The 20,027-nt window shown below is 48.0% G+C and overlaps 1 protein-coding gene across 15 annotated transcripts in view; it reads left to right on the top strand.

Annotated features, from left to right (window-relative positions):
• TNS1 (tensin 1) overlaps positions 1 to 20,027 on the top strand; it is a 222,503-nt gene that overhangs the window by 55,997 nt on the left and 146,479 nt on the right. For all 15 annotated transcript variants that reach the window (XM_036319688.1, XM_036319699.1, XM_036319697.1 and 12 more), the window contains one exon: positions 969 to 1,006. In XM_036319688.1, the coding sequence (XP_036175581.1) occupies positions 969 to 1,006 (38 nt within the window). The remainder of the gene's footprint in view (positions 1 to 968; positions 1,007 to 20,027) is intronic.

Raw genomic sequence — 20,027 nt, 5'->3', positions numbered from 1 at the left:
AGCCAAGAAGGCCAAGTCAGTACAGAAGCTCAGCTCAGGACTCCGCACCCAATCTGTGGGACCTGGTGGGAGGGGCCCACCAAGCCCTTGGGTGGAGGGCCTTGGGGGTGGAGCAGGCAGGGCTGGGACATTCCAGGCTGAGGGAACCCCTTAGGAAATTTGATTCCAGCTTCTGGTGGTAGGAAGGGGGAGCAAATTCTGTGTGTGTGTGTGTGTTTCAAGTCATGCTGTGTGAGCATCTGTCCACATGTCTGTCCGACTGCTGCACTCTGAGGGTCTGCTATGAAATTGCGTGTGTGTTGGTCACCCCCCCCCCCCCCCGCCGCCCCCCGCCACCCCAGTCAGAGGTTTCTCCTGGGTACTGGGTGTGCATGTGTGAGGCTATATGTATGTATGTGTATGGCTATGTGTGCCTGTATGGCTGAGTGCGTGGGTTGCATGGGTGTATGTGGTTATGAGTGAGTGTGTATGGCTGTGAATGTGTGTGTATATGTGCACGGGCCCTCTTCCGCACCATGAATTGGGTCTGTGTGACTCTCTGGGGGTGAGTGAGTGTGAGGGTGGTTCCGGGTGCCGGCTGCCTGCTGGGTGTGTGTAAGGGGAGAAGGCCCCTCTTACTCCTTGGCGCGGGTCCGCCTGGGTCCTGGCCACCTCTGGACCTAGCCAGGATCCAGCAGGGATTAGGTCCCCTCCCCTCCCCCTGCTCCTCCGATCTTCCCACGCCCGCCGGAGGGGCCCTGGCCCTGGGGTAGGCTCTGCCCAGCCCTCGGTCCGCAGTCACGGCGTTCCCGCCCCGCAGGCCCTGGGGGAGCTGCGGCCGCCGCCCCCGCCGCCCCCTCCTCCCTGAGCCCCTCCTCCCCTCCTTCCCTTCCGAGCGCGATTGCAGGCGGGGTGGGAGGAGATTGCGCCGGAGTTTCCATTTCATACCTCGCGGCTAAACTTTCTTTCTGTGTCTCGCTCTCTTGCAGTCTGCAGCTTCTCCTGTCATCGGAAATGCCAGGCCAAGGTAAGGGGCCGCGGGCCCTCACGGGGGCTCAGCGACTGACGGGCTCGGGTCCCTGGACTGGAGAGGGGGCTCCGGTGGGGCGGGCGGTGCTGGGGTCGTCCCTTCCTCCTCTCTTTGTTTATGCAAAGCTTAGGGCAGGAGCCGGCTCAGGTCAAGGTGAAGGCGACGGCCTGGGGGAGGGGGCGGGGGGGGGGGAGGGGGGAGCGAGTTGAATCTGGGTGGAGGGTGCGGCTCCCATTCTCTCGCTCCTGGAGGTTGCTGGTGGAGACTGAGCTCCGAGAGAGGGGCCTTTGTAGGTATTTCTCCTAGTTCTCTGGGAGGGTGGGGGCGTCGAGGGGGAGGGGATGCATTTCAGTTCTGCGTGTGGCGCAGAGCCCTGGTTGGTCTGATTTGGGCAGCTTAGAAAAACTCGGGAGGGGTCGCAATCACCAGACCTGGAGTGCAAAAGGCAGAGGTAGGGGAAGTGAGGATGAGGTGGGAAAGGGGTGGAGGTCAAGGTCGCAGTGGTCCTGGAACCTCCTGAAGGACCATCCTACTCTCTTTATGACCAGGTCCCACTTTGGTCCTCAGTTCCCCCATCAGTGTTTCCTGGCTGATCTTGGTGGGAGAGGAAAACTAAGACAAGAAGACCAGAGGAATTGGTGGCCTGGGTGGCCGGGCTGGCTGGACCCCTGCTGCAACCTCTCAGGCCAGGACAGAGGGGTGATGGAGCAGCTGGTGGTGGCTTCTTGGAGTAATTTCCTTCCCAAATAATCCATCCCAACCCATCAGCTCTCTGGAGGTGGAGATGTTTGGCCTTACCCTTTCAGACGCAGTCAATCTTTGCACTCTCCCTATTATTGCTTTTCTCTCCCTTCTTATTAGCTGGGTGACTTTGGCTGAGTCATGTAACCTCTCTGAGCCTCTGTTTCATCCTCAAGGATGCAGGAATAAGAAAAAGCTATTATGAGGATGAGACGGGATAATGTGTGTGAAGTGTCCAGCACAGTGCCTGACACAGGGTAGGCCCTCAGAAGCATAGCAGTGGATTAGTATCAATTGGTAGCTCAAGTGTTACCATGGAGAAGGGTGCTGATGGAGCAGGGAGTCTGAGAGGGAACCCACTTCCTCCTGCGGGACCTTGCTCAAGCAAAGCACACAGCCTTGCTGGGGCATCTCCCACCTGTACACTCCAGGTTGGAGTGTTCTCCTAGCAGAGGTGCAGAGGGCCTGGCTCTCAGGGGGCACATCTGTACAGTGTCTGCCCCTTCCTTGTCTTCCGCCTTTCTGCCTCCCTCAGCTTTTGCTTCCTACGGTGGGGATTGAGTTACTGCCTCTCCCTCCATACCCCTCCTTGTTCTCTTTATCCAGAGCTGAGATTTTCCACCCTTCATCCCAGAACCTTCTGATTTCTCCCAGTCGACCTCCTCCCTGCGGCCCTTCCTGCACTTGTTTCTCTTCATTATTATTATTTGTTATTTTTTACTAAGAGAGGAAGGGGGAGGGATAGAGAGATGGAAATATCGATTAGAGAGAGACATTGATTGGCTACCTCCCTCACACCCCCTACTGGGGATTGAGCCCGTAACCTGGGCATGTGCTCTGACTGGGGATCGAACCGGAGATGTCCTAGTTCATGGGTCGATGCTCAACCACTGAGCCACACCAGCTGGGCAACACTTGTTTCTCTAACTAACATCTTGTACAGTGCCTTGACCTTAGAAAGCACTTCAATGCATTATCGGATTTCATTATTTTAATTCCATCAGAGCATAAAACAGGCCAAAAGATCCATAGGAAACCGAGGCACCCAAAGGTTGAATGACTTTCCCAAGGCATCGGAGTGTAATTCCTCAGTCATATCTGTCCCGGGGCCTTGCACTTTCTTCTAATTACCCCTTCTTGCCTACCAGCAGACATTTCTTTTTGATCCTCACCTGCCTTCCCTCTTAGCTTCCCATCTCTTGCAGCAGTGGATACAGTTAGAGAGGATAAGGGGATGATTGTACTGCCAGTGAAGGGTCTGAATAGGGCCAATGGGGGGCTCAGAGACCCGGAGAGGCGTGACAGAGTTAGCCTCCTGTTGCACAGTCACCTCCTGTTGGAGACAGAGGGGTGCTAAAGGTGACTTCTGGGTGGGGGTGTGGCCTGCCTAGCAATTCTGACACATGCTGGGGGCTCAGGATACACCAGGCTCAGCAACACTGCTCTGCCCAGCCAGGGCCAACCAGAGGAGCGAGGTGGACTGGCAGGGCAGTGGCTGGACAGACAGATGGGGTTTGTTATAGGATTTTCCTCTGCAGCAAAGGGGACCCACTGGTGCTGTGAGCCCCACCCAGCTGGCAAGTCTCCCCATAAACCACAGCGCTTACTACTGGCCTGCCTTTTCCTCTTGCGGAGAAGGGTGATGTGAGCCTCAGAGCACACAGCAGAGCTCTGTCCTCTGGGTTTTACAACCATTTGGGGGTCCTCTCATCCATTCCTCTACCCAAGACGGGACTCGGTAAGCAAATGTGTACGGAGCTCTTTTTGTGCACCAGACACTGCAGTAGGTGAACAAGACAGATAAGGCCTTTGCACTTGTGGGACTGTCATTCTAGGCAGTAAATAGGCAAACAGATCCCATAAGGAGATGAGTTAGAGCAGTGGGTTAGAGAGGGCTTAGGCTTAGGTGGCCCAGGAAAACTTCTCAGAGGAAGTATTGTGCAAGATGGGACCCAATTGATGTTACAGGATGATCCTAGAGATGAAAAGAGCAAGTGCAAAGGCCTGAGGTGCGATGAGCTTGTCAGGCTTGAAAGATGTGATGGAGATTAGTGAGCCCTGGAGGGGTTTGAGCGTGAGCGACATGATCTGAAGATCTCCACTTTAAGGAGGCCACTCTGGCCTTGAGCAGTCACTGGGAGATGGGCCAAGAGGCCACTGATGTTGCCCAGTGAGAGAAGCTGGTGGCTTAGTCGTGGTGCTCATAGGAAAGACTGTGAGAAGGGACAGGTCTGGGGTGCATTCTGGGGTAGAGCCCAGAGCCTGGCTGATGGATAGGATGTTGGGTGTGAGAAAGAGAATGGGCTCAAGGATCTCTCTCAGGTTTTTGGCCAGAATAACTGGGTGCACGTGGTTCCATTTACTGTACTATGATAGATGAAGTGTGCGAGAAATTTCTAGGAAGAAGGCGCCAGGATTTCTGCTTTGCTTGGTCTCTTATTTCACAGTTCTTCTCCAGCACACTGGGGATTTGTTGCTGAGGTTGGTCCTCCCTTGTCCTCTCAAGTTCAGCCTGCTCTGGCCACCACTCCAGTAAATGGCTTGTTCTGGATGCCTTCATATGCCACCTTGTAGGCCGGGGGCGGGGAACCTTTCGGATATTTATAACATCATTCTTGGACGAAGGGCCATTTGGATATTTATAACATCATTCTTGGACCATACAGAATTATCAACTTAAAAATTAGCCTGCTATATTTGGTCAAGCATTTAATTAACTCACCCCTAATGCCTTGGCAGGGCCAGACCAAATGATTTTGTGGGCCTTATATAGCCCCCGGGCCGGACGCTCCCCACCCATTTTAGACTATTCCTACAGCATGAACCCATGCCTCAGAGAGGGGCTGAATTAATTATATGTAGCAATACAATGTAACAGAGTATCCCCAAATTAGTAACCTAAAGCAGCAACTAATGTTTATTATCTCATACAGTTTCTGTGGGGCAGAAATTGGAAGCAGCTTAGCTGGAGGTTTTGGCCTGGAGTCTCATGCAGTAGCAGTCAAGATGCCAGCTGGCCTGTAGTCATTTGAAGGCCTGACAGGGGCTGGAGAATCCACTTTCAAGGTGATTTATTCATGTGGCTAGTGAGTCGGGGCTGGCTCTTGGCAGGAGGTCTCAGTTACTTGCCACACAGACCTCTCCACAGGCCTGCTTGAGCGTCTTCACAACATGGCGCTGGCTTCTTTGGAGTGAGTGATTCAAGAAAGAGCAAGGTGGAAGCCAGATATCTTATTTCCTAGCCTTGGAAAAAAACACTGTAATTTCTACAATATCTGATTGGTTATACAGGCCATGCCCATTGACGTGTTTATATAAGGACATAAATACCTGGAAGCAAGAGTCCATGGTGCCATCTTAGAAGCTGTCAGCTACAGATGCCCAGAGAGAGGGCTGACCTGGCTCCTGGGAGACCATGGGAGTGGGGTGGGGATCAGACATACCTGGGGTTTGAACTCTACCTCCTGCTGCCTTCCAGTTATGTGAGCTAGGTTGTAGAGGATTAAATGCACATCTGCACATAGTAGGTACCATTCTCCTTTTTTTGGAACCACAGGTGAAGACTAGGAAGGAGGCTGGATAGTCTGTGCCCAGTTTCTCGCCACTTGGACCTGCTTGAGAGAAAATGCTCAGTGGTGGTAGAGGAGGGCCTCAGTGCTCAGCTCAGAGTGGGTGTTAAATACGTGTTCATTGCACCAATAAGGGTAGAAGATATGTTGCATCCTCAGTTTCTAGAATAGTGCCTGGTCCATAGTAGGGGTTCCAGTGAAGGAGTAAAAGAGGGTAGAATAAAGGAATGTTGAGAAATGAGAGGTTCCACTTAGGGAGAGGGTGGGGAGAGGGACAGATGAGAACAGGAAAGAAAAGGAACAGCAAAACCACTTTTTAATTCCCTTCCACAAAGCCCTCCCATCTCCTCACACAGAGATGCTCCAAACAGTAATTCTAGTCATTTACCTTTTCTAGTTGGGCTATAACTCACATACTGTCAAGTACACGAATTCATCAGTTGGTACATATACATGAACCAGATCAGGATCTAGAACATTCCCAGCATCCCAGAAGCAGCCCATATGCTCCCCTCCAAGTCAATATCCCCCCCAAAGGTAATTGTTGGTTTTACTTGTAACATCCGAGATTAGTTTTGCCTCTTTTTAAATTTCATATAAATTGAATCATACAGTATGTTTACTCTTGTGTCTGGCTTATTTCAGTCAACATTATGTCTGGGAGGCTCATCTGTGTTCTTGTGGTTCATTCTTTTTTATTGCTCTGTTATATTCCCTGTGTTGAGTCAACCACATGTATTTATCCATTCTACTGTTGATTGTCGTTTGGGTTATTTCCAGTTTTGGGCTGTTATGAACAGACCTGTTCTGAATATTGAATCACCTGTGTCTACAACAGAACTTCATAGCACACACATTTTCACTCCCCTTCTCAGTTCTGTGAGGTGGGCAGGGCTCATGGTAACCCCGTTTAGCAGATCCCAGTTGAGATCCAGGGAGGGTCTCCACCTTGGCTAAGGACCTCTGTGCACAATGGCCTTCCACATGATTCTGGCACTGCCCTGGGGTAAATGGATGGAGAGCAGGTGAGAAAGGAAGAGAAAATGAGAGGCAGTGAGAGAAACAGAGGATGTATATATAGAGAAGGGGCTGGGTCAGGCCCTTGAAATGCACCACAGTTCGTGGTAGCCCCTCTCCCCAGCGCTCCTCTGAAATCTCTTGAAAGAAGCAAGTTGTAAGCCTCCCTTAGTCCTCACCCTTATGTCCCAGAGTGTTCTTATTTGTCCCCAATTGTTTCTCTTCTGTTGGGGATTTAAAATGAATGGCCCGGGATTTGTCTTCTACTTTATTTAGCGTGTGCAGTGTGTATACACATAGCAGATTTCCTTCTGTTTGGCTTTTCTCCTCACTGCTACATGATTCTGCCATCTCCAGGTACTATGCATTTACTTGTTATTTTTAAGGAGACTTAATTTGAGTTGTTTTAGAATTATGAAAAAGTTGCAAAGATAACAGAGAGTACCTGCATAGCCCACACCATTTCCTCCAATCCCAAGATACATTTTGAGAAACATTTTTTAAACTCCTGATTTGTCCCTTGTTTTGAAATCGCTGACAGTAACAACTCCTTCCAGCAAAATGCTCATTGTGCTTTCCAGGTCAGATAAGAGTTCAGTGAAAGGACCAGGCAGCTGCTGGGCAGGTAAATGACCCATCCCTTTGGTTCTCTCCTCCCCTCCTCCCAGGGCCGGCACCTCCCTATCCCAAGTACCAGGTGGGGGGAAGGAGGAGGCTGTAGCAATGACTTGGTCTCCTCCTCTGTACTATAGGGGTTTAAATCCCATTCTTTAAGCTTGAAAGAAGAGGAAATCCCATAATGAATCCTCACCTTTCAGTCACATAACACATCACCTTTCCTGCTCTCTCATAAACACACCTGCAGTCTTCTTTCAGTTGTGTTGGAGGCTTGCTGTGTTTTCCTACTACCTGGAATAGCTGGGTTGGGGGAGGTTCATGGCCCCAGGCCCCATCGAATGCTCTGAGCTCAGCTTGAAGCTCTTTGGCCTTGGAGACAGAATGTTGAGTTTAAATCCTGACTACATCAGTAACTGACTGTGTGACCTTGGGCAAGTTGCTTCACCTCTCTGAGCCCCAGTTTCCTCATTTGTAAACAGGGATTACAGTAGAACCTATTTTGTAGTGCTCTTGTGAGCACTGTGAATAATAACCCAACTAAAATGTCAAGCTCAAAAGTAAGTTGTCAGAAAGTGAGAAATATTTATTATTTTGTATTCCTCCTGCCTTTTCCTAACTCATTGTAGGTGAGGAGAATCTGCGAGACCAACAAAACTCGCTGAGGGCACTGGTGTCAAGAACTGGATACTTTGGCGGGTGTGTGTGTGTGTGTGTGTGTGTGTGTCAATGGGGGATGGGGAAGAGACATATGTAGTACTTTAAACAAACAAACAAACAAACAAACAAACAAACAAACAAACAAACAAACAAAAGAACTGGATACTTGCATATGTTTTGCTCCTCTTCTCTCTCCCCATCATCAAGGAAGAGTGAGGAACACGATGCAGGCGAATATAATGTGTCTTTTGCTTGTTTGCTTGCCTCAGGGTACCTGAGATCTGTGACTTCATTTGAGACCTGGTCTGCACATTAGAATCACCTTAGTGTACTTTAAATACTATACTGATGTCTGGGTCCTACTCCCCAGAGATTCTGATTTAATTGGTTTGGGGCATGACCTGTGCATTTGGGATTTTTAAAAGTGACAACCACTGGTAGAAGTGTCAAATTGTAGAAGCTTTCTGGAAAACAGTTTGACCATTCTGTAAGGTTCAGCATACACTTGCCATGTGACCCAGCAATTCCACTCCAACGTGTTCACCCAGGAGAAATGGAAATGAGGCCACAAAAAGACTTGTACATAAATAGTCAGCAGCTTTATTCACAATAGCCCCAAACTGGAGAAAGCCAAATATTCCATAACAGGTGGATAGACATGCAAATTGTGATATAATGGTCCCAGCTCTCCTCCAAAATCTCTTGAAAGAAGCAAGTTCTAAGCCTCCCTTAGTCCCCACCCTTATGTCACAGAGGGTTCTTTCTGTCCTCAATTGTTTATCTTCTGTTGGGGATTTAAAAGGAATGGCTCAGGATTTGTATTCCACGTTATTTAATTGTTGAGTGGGATACTAGTCGACAATTCAAAGGAATGAACTAGTGTTACAACATCGTGGATGAATCTCAAAAGCTCTGTGCTGAGCGAAAGAAGCCATATACACAAGAGGATGGACTGGATGATTCCATTCTTACGACATTCTCCATAAGGCAAAATGCCCATGACAAAAAGGAGATTAGGAATTTCCTGGAACCGGGGTGGTGGGAAGATTGAAGGCAAAAGGATGGAAGGGAACTATTTTTGGATGATAGAAATGTTCTTTGTTTTGATTGTGGTGGTGGTTATTCAGATTTATACATTGGTCAAACTCACTGAACTACACACTTAAAAGGCATGCATTATTGTATGCAAACTGTATCTTCCAGGTAGGTCGTCTTTGCAGCCACATTTGAGAACTGCTGGCCTGCTGCTTCCGGCGACCCATGTCTGTCCTTGCTGTGTTGGTCAGCACCAAGCACAGTGCCAAGTGCGTAATAACTCTTTCTGGGGTCAAGGGCCTTCTTTCTTACTTTTTTTTTTTTTGACGTATAATTCACATACAATTCACCCATTTAAAGTTTACAATTCAATGTTTTTTTATGTATTCAGTGTTATGTGACCATCATCAGTCAATATTAGAACATTTTCATCACCTGGAAAGGAAACCCTGTCCACTATAGCTATCACTCCTCAATCCCTCCATCCCTCCCCCACCCCTGTCCCAGCCCTGAGCAGTCATCTACTTTCTGTCTCTGCATATTTCTCTATGCTGGAGATCTCATATAAATGGGCTAATAGAATGTGTGATCTTCATGACTGGCTTCTTTCACTTAGCATAATGTTTTCAAGGCATATCCTTTTTTATTGCCGAATAATATTCCATTGCACAAGTATACCACCAGTTGATGGACTCTGGGTTGTTTCCATCTTTTGGTTAATAGGAATAATGCTGTCATGGATATTCATGTACAAGTTTTTGTGTGGACATACATTTTCATTTCTCTTGGGTATATGTCTATGAGTGCAATTGCTGGGTCACATGGTAATTCTACGTTTAACTTTTTGAGGAAATGCCAAACTGTTTTCCAAAGTAGCTTGTATTAGTTTTCTAGGTGTGCTGTAATAAAGTACCCTAATCTGTATGACTTAAAATAACATGTATTTGTTCTCTCACAATTCTGGAGGCTAGAAGCCCATAATCCTGGTGTGGGCAGGGCCATGTTCCTCTGAAAACTATAGGGGAGTCCTTCTTTGTTTCTTCCTAGCTTCTGGTGGCGTGCTGGCAATCCTCAGTGTTTCTTGGGTTATAGATATATCACTCCAGTCCTCTGTCTTCAAATGGTATTTTCCCTGTGTGTCCTCACTCATCTTCTCTGTGTGTCTGTCTGTCTCTGAGCCCACATTTTTATAAGGACACCACACATATTGGATTATGGCCCACCATAATGACCTCATTTAATTTACCTCTTGATTAACTTGAAGACCCTATTTCCAAATAGGGTTGCATTATGAGGTACTAGGGATTAGAACCTACCTTTTTTGGGAGGGACACAATTCAGCCTATAACATAGCTGTACCATTTTACATCCCCACTCATTGTGGTTTTTTTTGTTTGATTTCCCTGATGAATGATGCTCTTGAGCATCTTTTCACGTGCTTATTGATTATTTGTATATTAGGGGCCCAGTGCACAAATTTGTGCACCTTGAAAGGAACTGTGGGCCACCAGGCTGCGGTAAGCACGGGGCGGGTCTTGGCCCACCCTCCGCGCCCCTGTCCGGCTCCTCCCACCACACCCCCCCCCGTACCCCCCTCCCCCCCCCCCCCGTCTGCTGGCAGCCCCTCTTCTGCTGCTGCCACACCCATGCGCTGACGCTGACGGCGCCGGCCCCCCTCACAACTGCTGACAGCGCGGACTGATTGGGGCTGGTGTCATTAGTGGGTGTGAGTGGCAGCTGCTGCCCCGATCACCCCTCAGGAGTGGGGGAGGTGGGGAAGCCTCAAGAGCAATCAGGGCCAGCAGCACTGCTCACAACTGCTGATGGCGCCGAGTGACTGGGACCAGCGCCAGGCAGGGCACTGGCAGTGGGTGCGAGTGGAGGCTCCGGCGCCAGCTGCAGGTGTGAGTGCCGGACAAGACTGCGGTGTGCAGGAGCAAAGAATTTTCAGTAACCACCAGAGGCTCGCCCTGATGACAGTGACTGGCAGCCCACCTTGGTCTGGTGCCCCCACTCACCTGCTCCACCATCCCACCACGGCCAACGCCTGCCATGTTCCACACACGCCCCCTGGTGGTCAGCGCACGTCATAACAACTGGTTGTTCAGTTGTTCTGGTTTTCCACCGTTTAGTCTATTTGCATATTAGCCTTTTATTATACACGATGTTTTATGGAGAAATATCTATTCAGACTCTTTTGCCCATTTTAAAAATTAGATTGTCGTTTTTATTGAGTTGTGTGAGTTCTTTACATGTTTAGGATACAAGTCTCATCAGATATATGATTTGAGATATATGTTTTTCCATTTTATGGGTTACTTTTTCATTTTGTAGCACAAGTTTTAAATTTTGATAATGAAATTTATCCATTTTTTTCTTTTATGACTTTTGCTGTTGGTGCCATATCTAAGAATCCATTGCCAAATTCAAGGTCATGAAGATTTATCTCTATGTTTTCTTCTAAGAGTTTTATGGTTTTGGTTCTTACAATTAGGTCTTTCATCCAATTTGAGTTAATTTTTATATATGGTATGAGGTAAAGACCCAACTGCATTCTTTTGCATGTGCCTATCCAATTGTCCTAGAATAATTTGTTGAAAAGCCTATTCTTTACCCCACAGTATGATTGATCTTGGCAACCTTGTCAAAAATCAGTTAATGTAGATGTGAGAGTTTATTTCTGGACTCTTCATTCTATTCCATTGATCTATATGTCTATCCTTACACGAGCACCACACTATTTTAATTACTGTTGCTTTGTAGTAAGTTTTGAAATTGGAAAATGTGAAGCTTCCAACGTTATTTTTCTTTTTAAAGATTTTTTGGCTTTTCTGCATCCCCTTTTAATATCTGCTTATCAATTTCTACAAAGTAGTCAGCTGAGAATCTAATGGGGATTAATTGATTTGAAGATCAATTTGGGGAGTGTTGCCATTTTAACACTATCAAGTCTTCTGATTTATGAGCATGGGATGTCTTTCCATTTGTTTTGTAGCTTCCAGAGTAATGTAAGTTTTGAACTTTTTTGGTTAAATTTATTCCTAACTATTTTATTCTTCTGATGCTATATTAAATGAAACTGTTTTTGTAATTTCATTTTCAGGTTGTTCATTGCTAGAGTATAGAAATACAATTGATTTTTGTATTTGATGATTTATCCTATAACTTTGATAAACTCATTTATTAGATTCCTTAGGATTTTCTATATATGAGATCCTGTCATCTGTGAAGAGAGACAGTTTTACTTCTTCCTTTCCAATTTGGATGCCATTTGTTTGTTTGTTTGTTTGTTTATTTATTTATTTATGACCTAATTGTCTTGGCTAGTACCACCATTACATTATTGACTAGAAGTGGCAAGAGCAGAAATCCTTATCTTATTCTTGATATTTATTTATTGACATACATTGATTTTCAGCTGTTAAAACAACCTTGCCTTCCTGGGATAAATTCCATTTGGTTATGGTATTACTTCTTATTATTATACTAGAGGCCTGGTGCACAAAATTTGTGCCCGGGGTAGGGGGGGTCCCTCGGGCTGGCCACAGCCGCAGGAGCCGGAGACCACGGGCAGGCAGCTTCAACTTCTCTTCTCCCAGGCCACAGCCACAGGTACTGGCGCCTGTGACCGTGGGCAGATGGCTTCGCCCGGGCCGGCTTTGTCATGAAGAACATATGGAAGGTCGTCTGGAAGACGTCTGGTCTAATTAGAATATTGCCCTTTTATTAGTATAGACTAGAGGCCCGGTGCACGGATTCATGCACTGGTGGGGTCCCTCGGCCTGGCCTGCAGGGATTGGGCCGAAACTGGCTCTCTGACATCCCCCCAGGGGTCCTGGATTGCGAGAGGGTGCAGGTCAGGCCAAGGGACCCCGCCAGTGCATGAATCCATGCACCGGGCCTCTAGTATACATATAAGATCTTTGGTTAATCTCTTCCTGTTCTCCCCCTTCCCTGCTTCACTCTGAGATTCATCAGTTTGTTCCATGTTTCCATGCCTGTGGTTTCTGCTCCTGCGTTGAGCATCTGCCCCCTGGTGGTCAGTGTGCATCATAGCTACTGGTTGGCTGGTGGCTGGTTGCTTAGGCTTTTATTTATATAGATGTTGCTGGGTTCTGTTTCTTGTACATTTATTTTGTTGAGGGTCTTTGCATCTCTCTTCACTAGGTACATTGGTCTTTGGTTTTCTTGTAATATCTTAATTTGGTTTGGTATCAAGGTAATACTGGCTTCATAGAATGCGCTGGGAAGTGTCTGCTCCTCTCCCACTTTTTGGAAGAATTTGTGAAGAATTGCTATTGATTCTTAAAATGTTTTGTAGAATTCACAGGTGAAGCCATCCGGGCCTGGACTTTTCTTTGTGGATAGTTATTTGATTCTAATTCAATGTCTGTATTTGTTACAGGTCTATTAAGATTTTCTATTTCTTCTTGAGTCAGTTTTGGTAGTTTGTATCTTTTTAGGAATTTGTCTTTCACCTTAGTTCTCTATTTTTTTGACATACAATTATTCATAGCATTCGTTCAAAATTCTCTTGATTTCTGTAAAGTCGGTAGTAATGTCCAACTTTCATTTCTGAGTCTAGTAATTTGAATTTTCTCTCTTTCTTTTCTTGGTCAATCTAGCTAAAGATTTGTCACTTTGTTCACTTTTTCAAAAAACCTACTTTTTCTCTTACTCTTACAGGGTTTTTCATTGTAAGCGCTTTGTTTATAGCCACTGTTTATTGAGTGTCCTCTGCATGGTGGCTACTTGATCCTCATCTCATTGAGTCCTTGAAAAACCACACATAAAACAGATGTAATAGAAACCATTATAAACTTTTGAACAATAATAGATACAGAGGCAGAGCTGCCTCAAACAGATTGTCAAACTGCAGCGGGAAGGCCGGGGAGGGTTGGGGGACAGGAGGTAGGGGGGTAAGAGATCAACCAAAGGACTTGTATGCATGCATATAAGCATAACCAATGGACATAAGACACTGGGGATAGGGGAGGCTAGGGGACTGTCTAGGGCGGGGGGGGGGGGGGAAATGGACACATATGTAATACCCTTTGTATTACTTTAAGCAATAAAAAAAAAAAGAGATGTAACTGGCCGTAACAGATGTAAGAAGCCAGAGGTGAAACACTTGGCACCAGCCTTGCAGCCAGTGACCTGGGGTTCCAGCTCAGGTCTGAGTGTCTGGTTCCAAGCCTGTGGCTTCTCACTGCAGCAGGAGACCTCCCCTGTTCCACTCTAGGCTTCACTTTCTGCTGCTGTGGCTTGTTTTCTGATTTATAAGGGTAAGAGCTGTGGGTCACCATTCCTTCTCATCACCTGTCAGTGCATTTCAGCCTTACCTGGTGGGCCCGTTAAGCATATCCCTGCCGCTTCGGTTTAGTGGATCTGGGCTTTGGCCCACTCATTTGCATTATTATCTAGCATCCCAATGATTCTGATGCTAGGGTCCCCTGACAACACCTGAGTAACCTGTGTTGGTTCTTGGAAACTCCTCGCCTCCACTGGGTACTGCCCCTGGGAAGTAGCTGGTTCCTATGGCCTCTGTTTGCCTGGCTTCTGCTTCCCTAGTGCTTCCCCTGGGGTGGGGTGGGGGTGGGGGGCAAGGATGAAGTAGGCCTTGGGTGGGAAGCCATTTCCTCTCTGTTTTATAAACATTTGCAAGAAGTTGTAACAACCACTCCCCCACCTCAGTCTGCCTAAAGTTCTCTCTGAGGTAATAGAGTGTAGGACCTTCAGGGGTTAATTAGTAGGCTTGGAGTGTATCATAGGCAGTACACCCAACACACACACACACACACACACACACACACACACACACACACACACACCCTGCCCCCCATGGAGGTGAGGGAGCCAGTTGGGGGCGGGGGGGGGGGGGTGGCGGAGAAAGTGACACTGAGCTGTGACAGGCTTCTCATTTTCCTGGAATGTGGCTCCCAAAAGGTCTTGTATTTTTCAGCATTTCTGACTCTGGGGCTGTGTAAACATCACGTGGGGGGTTTGCTGCATCTGAGAGACCAAAGGAGTTGGTAAGGGGGAGGGTGAGGACGTCCATCAGGGAGAGAAGGGCAAATGGGAAATGGAGAGTTAGAGCCAGAGAGGGAGAAAGGAGAGGGAAATCCGGGGTCCTGTGAAAACAGGCTGCGTGGTGAACTGTGCGGGGCGGGGGGGGGGGGGGGGGGGGGGGGGGGGGAACAAAGGCCCGCAGGCTCCCGCTGGCAGTGTGAAGATCTGGTGAGGCCCGGCACCTGTGCAACAAAAGAGGGCTGAGGGGCCGGCTTGGATCAGGAGCCCTGTCAGTGGCGTGGGAGGGGAAGGAGTGACTCCTGGACCCCTGGCCTGTGCCAGCTTCCCTGGCTGCTTTTAGCTTGTAGTTGGGGGGCCTGCAGCGCCTGCTGGAGCCTGGCTAAGCAGGGGGAGTGAGGGAGAGGTGGGCTTTCCTCTTGTGGGGCCTGGTGAACCTGCAGTGAAGATTGCAGGCCCCTGTCTCTGGGCCACCTGCCTGTGCCTGAGAGAAGCTGCTGGTCCTGAGGGAGGCCCTGAGATGCCACCTGAAAACCCAGCATCGCTCCTGCTTGGCTCTCCCTGGCGGCTGAAACTCAGTCTTACCCTGAGCCTCCAAGCCGTTGACTTGGAATCATTTCCAGAGCCTGATGTCCTGAGCGGGGGCCTGGGGCACCGCTGGATCTTGACTCTGTCATTTACCTGCTGTGTTATATCAGCCAAGTCCCTCACCCTCCAGATATGGTCTCCTCATTGGTATAAAAATGGCAACATTGATGTCTACCAATCTTGCAGGATTTTTAGAGAAAATCCTGGCATGTGATAGGCTCTTTCTCAATAGATGGGAACTCTTACACTGTTATCTGAGACCCAAGGTTAACTAACAGCTGAGCGTCCCAGAAATCCACCAGCCGGCAGGCCTGGCCAGCCCCATAAGAATGACCGAGGCCCACACTCCCTGCCCCTCTCCCCTCATTGACTCTTCCACCTGCAGTCACCTGCTGGCCCCTTTGGTCACTTGCTGGCCCCTTCATTCTCCTCTCTGCCCAGGATCGATGAGGTCCCATGCCCTCTCTCTGAGGGTTCTGGCTCCTGGCTGATGAATGATTTGGCCAATTGTCGCCCCGCTCTGATGGGGGTGTGGGGCAGGACACATTAGGAACAGAGGGGTGTGTGTGTTCTGAGGCACAGCGAAGCACAGAGCAAGTCACAGATTAACCCCCTGGCCTGTTTCCGCCTGCTGGGCCAGGGCACCCAAGCGAGGGTGTCCAGAGGTGCCTGGGTTCAAACCGGGTTCTGTTCAAGGAAGCAGGGGAGGAAGGTCACTCGTGGGTCATACGTGATTGGAGGAACAGCAGAAAAGCTCCAGTGCCCCCTCCTGCACTTGGAAAATCACTCGGGCTTGAATTCCACCGTTAATGCCCGGTTTACAAAGATCCTCTATCCTGGCACAGACAGGATCTGTTTAATCTAATTCTTACAACAACAATAAAAGGTAGGCATTAATATAATCCCTCAGGGCAGGGGAGGAAACGGGCTGAGATGGTTGAGCAATGTGCTCACACAGGAAAGTGATGGAAGCAGGACCCAGAAAGTGAACCCCAACTCTGGGAGAGCCTCAAGGGGAGAGTGTGGCCTGGAGGTGGTGGGGCAAGAAACCCGACCCAGTGCTCACTATCTGCGTAGAGGCAAGTCATTTTGTCTCTTTGTGACTTGGCTTTCTAATCTGTGAGAGTCATAGAAACAGTCCCTACACCCTCTAACATTATTTTGAGAGTTAAATGAGTGAATGCATATAAAGTGCTTAGATCAATGAATAAATATTTAGCAATTGTTATCGCTCTTCTGTCCTGGGGTTCCAGGACAGAAGCTGCAGTTGGGTTGGGTGGAGGAAGTTCTGCATTACTAAGCCTGCCTGAACCTCTGGGAAAAACAATTAGAATAGTCCCCACTGTCCTGGGCTGTCTTGTGAGGTGGTAAGCTCTCAGCAGCTGTCTTGTGCTATGGGAAGGAGGTTGGACTGGCGCAGTCAAGGTCTTCTTTGTTCTAAGATTTTTGAGCACTTGAGGCAGAACTGGATTTGTTTCCTGCCTCCCCTGCTTATAGCTGAAGGATCTCCGACTGTTTTCCAAAGTGCCCTGATTCTCAATTTCCTCATCTACAAACCTGGGTCATAACAGACCTCCCTGCAGGGTTGTGGTGAGAATTAAATTGTCTAGATTTGAAATTGTTTCCAACTCCTGGTGCACAGTAGCCAGTGATTTGTGACAGCTGTGGTTGTGGTGGTGGCATCGTGGCTATTATCATTAGACGCTGAGTCTGCCTGTGTCCAGGTGATGCTCCCAGAGCTGGAATCCCCGTGTGTTCCACCTGTGTTGCCTTCTCCCTGGGCCATGTCTATTTGCTGGGCTCCCCGAGCAGACTGCAGTCTTCCTCTGCTGCCCTTTCAGTCTGAGCAGCCCTGGTTCGATTCCCTGGTGCATCTGCGGACTTTCCCCACCTGAATCTCTTCCCTTCCAAGGACTTAATTCTTTTTTTTTTTTTTAATATATTTTTATTGATTTCAGAGAGGAAGGGAGAAGGAGAGAAAGAAATATCTTTGACAAGAGAGAATCATTGATTGACTGCCTCCTGCATGCCCCCTGCTGGGGATCGAGCCCGCAACCCTGGGATGTGCCCTTGACCAGAATTGAACCTGGGACCCTTCAGTCCGCAGGCCGACGCTCTATCCACTGAGCCAAACCAGCTAGGGCCAAGGACTTAATTCTTTACCTGTCCTCTGGCTCTCATTCCGACCCTTATCCTGTGTCTTCTTTAGGACGGACTTAAATATTTTTATTTACTTACTTTGAAATGATTTTAGACTTACAGGAAGTATGCAAAAATGGCACGAAGAGTTCCCATGTACCCTTTGCTCAATTTCCCCTAATGTTGACCTCTTACAGAATCATTGCACAATTACTGAAACCAGGAAATTAATATTAATATGATGCTATTAACTAATCTACAGACCTTAATAGAGTTTGGCCAGTGTTTCCATTACCACCCCTTTTCGGATCAGGATCCAATTCCGGACCTCACGTTGCTTTAGTCCAATGTCTCCTTAGCCTGCTCCAGGCTGGGACAGTCCTTAGTCTTGCTTTGTTCCTGTGGCTTTGGCACTTCTGAAGAGCACCGGTCAGCTCTTTTGTAGAATGTCCCTGAGTTTGGGTTTATTTGATTTTCTATTTCCTTCATTCCTTTGACATTTAATAATTGGAATTCTGCTGTATAGAATTATCCCTTATTCCCTGTTGGTTTATTTATTCAATTCTTTTTTTAAAAATGGGTTTTTATTGATTTTAGAGAGAGAGAGAGGAAGGGAGAGGGATAGAGAGTTAGAAACACCCATGAGAGAGAAACATCACTGATCAGCTGCCTCCTGCACACCCCCTATTGGAGATTGAGCCCACAACCCGAGCATGTGCCCTGACCAGGAATCTTGGTTCATGGGTTGATGATCAACCATTGAGCAACACTGGCTGGGCTATTCAATTCTTTATTTATGTCAGTATGGAGCTTGGATATGCACTTGATGTTATAGTGTAACCATTATTTTTCTTGGATCAGATTGACCCAGTTATTGCCACTGGAATTTCTTTAAGTTCTTGACCTCTTTTATTTACTTCCTACTAGGGGTTTCCAGAGAAACAGAACCATAGGGGACAGGCAAGTTTGAAATCTATAGGGCAGGATGCAGGCTGGACACTCAGGTAGGAGTTGATGTTGCAGACTTGAGGCAAAATTTCAAATCCAGGAAAGTTTTGTTTTTTTTTTTCTCTTTAACTGATTGGATGAGGCCCACCAATAGTATTGAGAGTAATCTTTTTAATTTAAGGTCAGCTGATTATAGATATTACTCGCATCTCAAAATACCTTTACAGCTGGTTTGGTTCAGTGGATAGAGCATTGGCCTGCAGACTGGAGAGTCCTGGGTTCAACTCCAGTCGGGGTCACATGCTTGGGTTGCGGGCTCGGTCCAAAGTGCAGGAGGCAGCCAATCAGTGATTCCCTCTCATCACTGATGTTTCTATCTCTTTCTTCCTCTCCCTTCCTCTCTGAAATCAATAAAAATATATTTAAAAAAAGAAAAAAATACCTTTATGCATTACCTAGATTAGTGTTTGATGAAATACTGGGTACTAAAGTCTAGCCAACTTGACACAGAAAACTAACCATCACACCCACCCATTCCATGGGAAGCATGCAAGTCATTGACCTTTTCACATGTCAACATGGGTGTGCGGATGGAGAAAACAGGGGTCCCATCAGGCTGCATAGGGATGAAAGTACGCCATTCTGGTCCAGGCCCCTTAGTGTCCAGATCTGACCTTTGATTCGTGTCCTCTGTGAGAGTTTGGGCAAATCCCTCCTTTCACCTGTAAGGTGGGAGGATCATTACTGTCCTGGGCGGATGGGGGAATCAGAAGGATTTTAAATGTCTGCTTTGGAAGCCTGAGTGGGAACACCCCCTCCACAGGGCTCGGCTTCAGGTACCTCCCAGGACTTGCAGGTGTATCTGGGGATACACCTGGGGCACCTCTCTGCTCCATGAGAGGCGAAGGTGCTGTAGGCGGCAGTTCCTCTCTGATCTGATCAGTTTGGAAGAGGATAATCAGAGAGACCAAAGTGGGTTAACCACAGAGCCCAGGCAGGAATTGTGGCTGTGGGCGCGCGTGCCTCTGTGTGTGTGTGTGTGTGTGTGTGTGTGTGTGTGTGTGTGTGTGTGTGAGAGAGAGAGAGAGAGAGATTGAGAGAGAGAGAGAAATATCCTGAGGTCACATGGGGAATAATTGGAGATGCAGGGAGACCTCTGGGACTGATTTTATTCTTTTAATTCCACAAAACAGGCCAAAAGATCTCATTGTTGTACTCACCATCATTATTCTGCATCCCAGCTAGCCACCACCACAGCCCCACAAGGGGGTCCCAGCTGCCGAGCAGGGCTCCTGAAGTTCTTTAGGCTGCAGGAGGGTGGGGTGGGGGTGGGGAAGAGAGGCCTGGCTTTCCCAGAATTGGAGAAGGAGATGTGGAAATTAGGGAGTAAGGGAAAACCCCAAAGACCTCCCCTGCTGAGAGGGCCTTGGCATTCCTCCCACCTTCCTGTGTGCCAACTGTCCTCCTTTCCATAAGGGGAAACTGAGGCCCAGGTAGTTCCCACTTTAGTAGAGGAGTAGGTACTAGATGCAACCACCGAGGGCAACCAGATTATTTTCTTAGTCTCACGGAGGACAATCGAGGAGGAAGCAGGTTGAAACCACAGCCGGAGGAGTTGGGTTAGTTCTGAGGAGGTGCCCTCTGGTGGTGGGGAGCCAGGGGAGGGGCCCCAGGGCACT

This window comes from Myotis myotis, unplaced genomic scaffold (assembly GCF_014108235.1).
Source record: "Myotis myotis isolate mMyoMyo1 unplaced genomic scaffold, mMyoMyo1.p scaffold_m19_p_8, whole genome shotgun sequence".
In the NCBI taxonomy this organism is placed as follows: domain Eukaryota; kingdom Metazoa; phylum Chordata; class Mammalia; order Chiroptera; family Vespertilionidae; genus Myotis; species Myotis myotis.
This window is presented reverse-complemented; position numbering and strand designations above follow the sequence as displayed.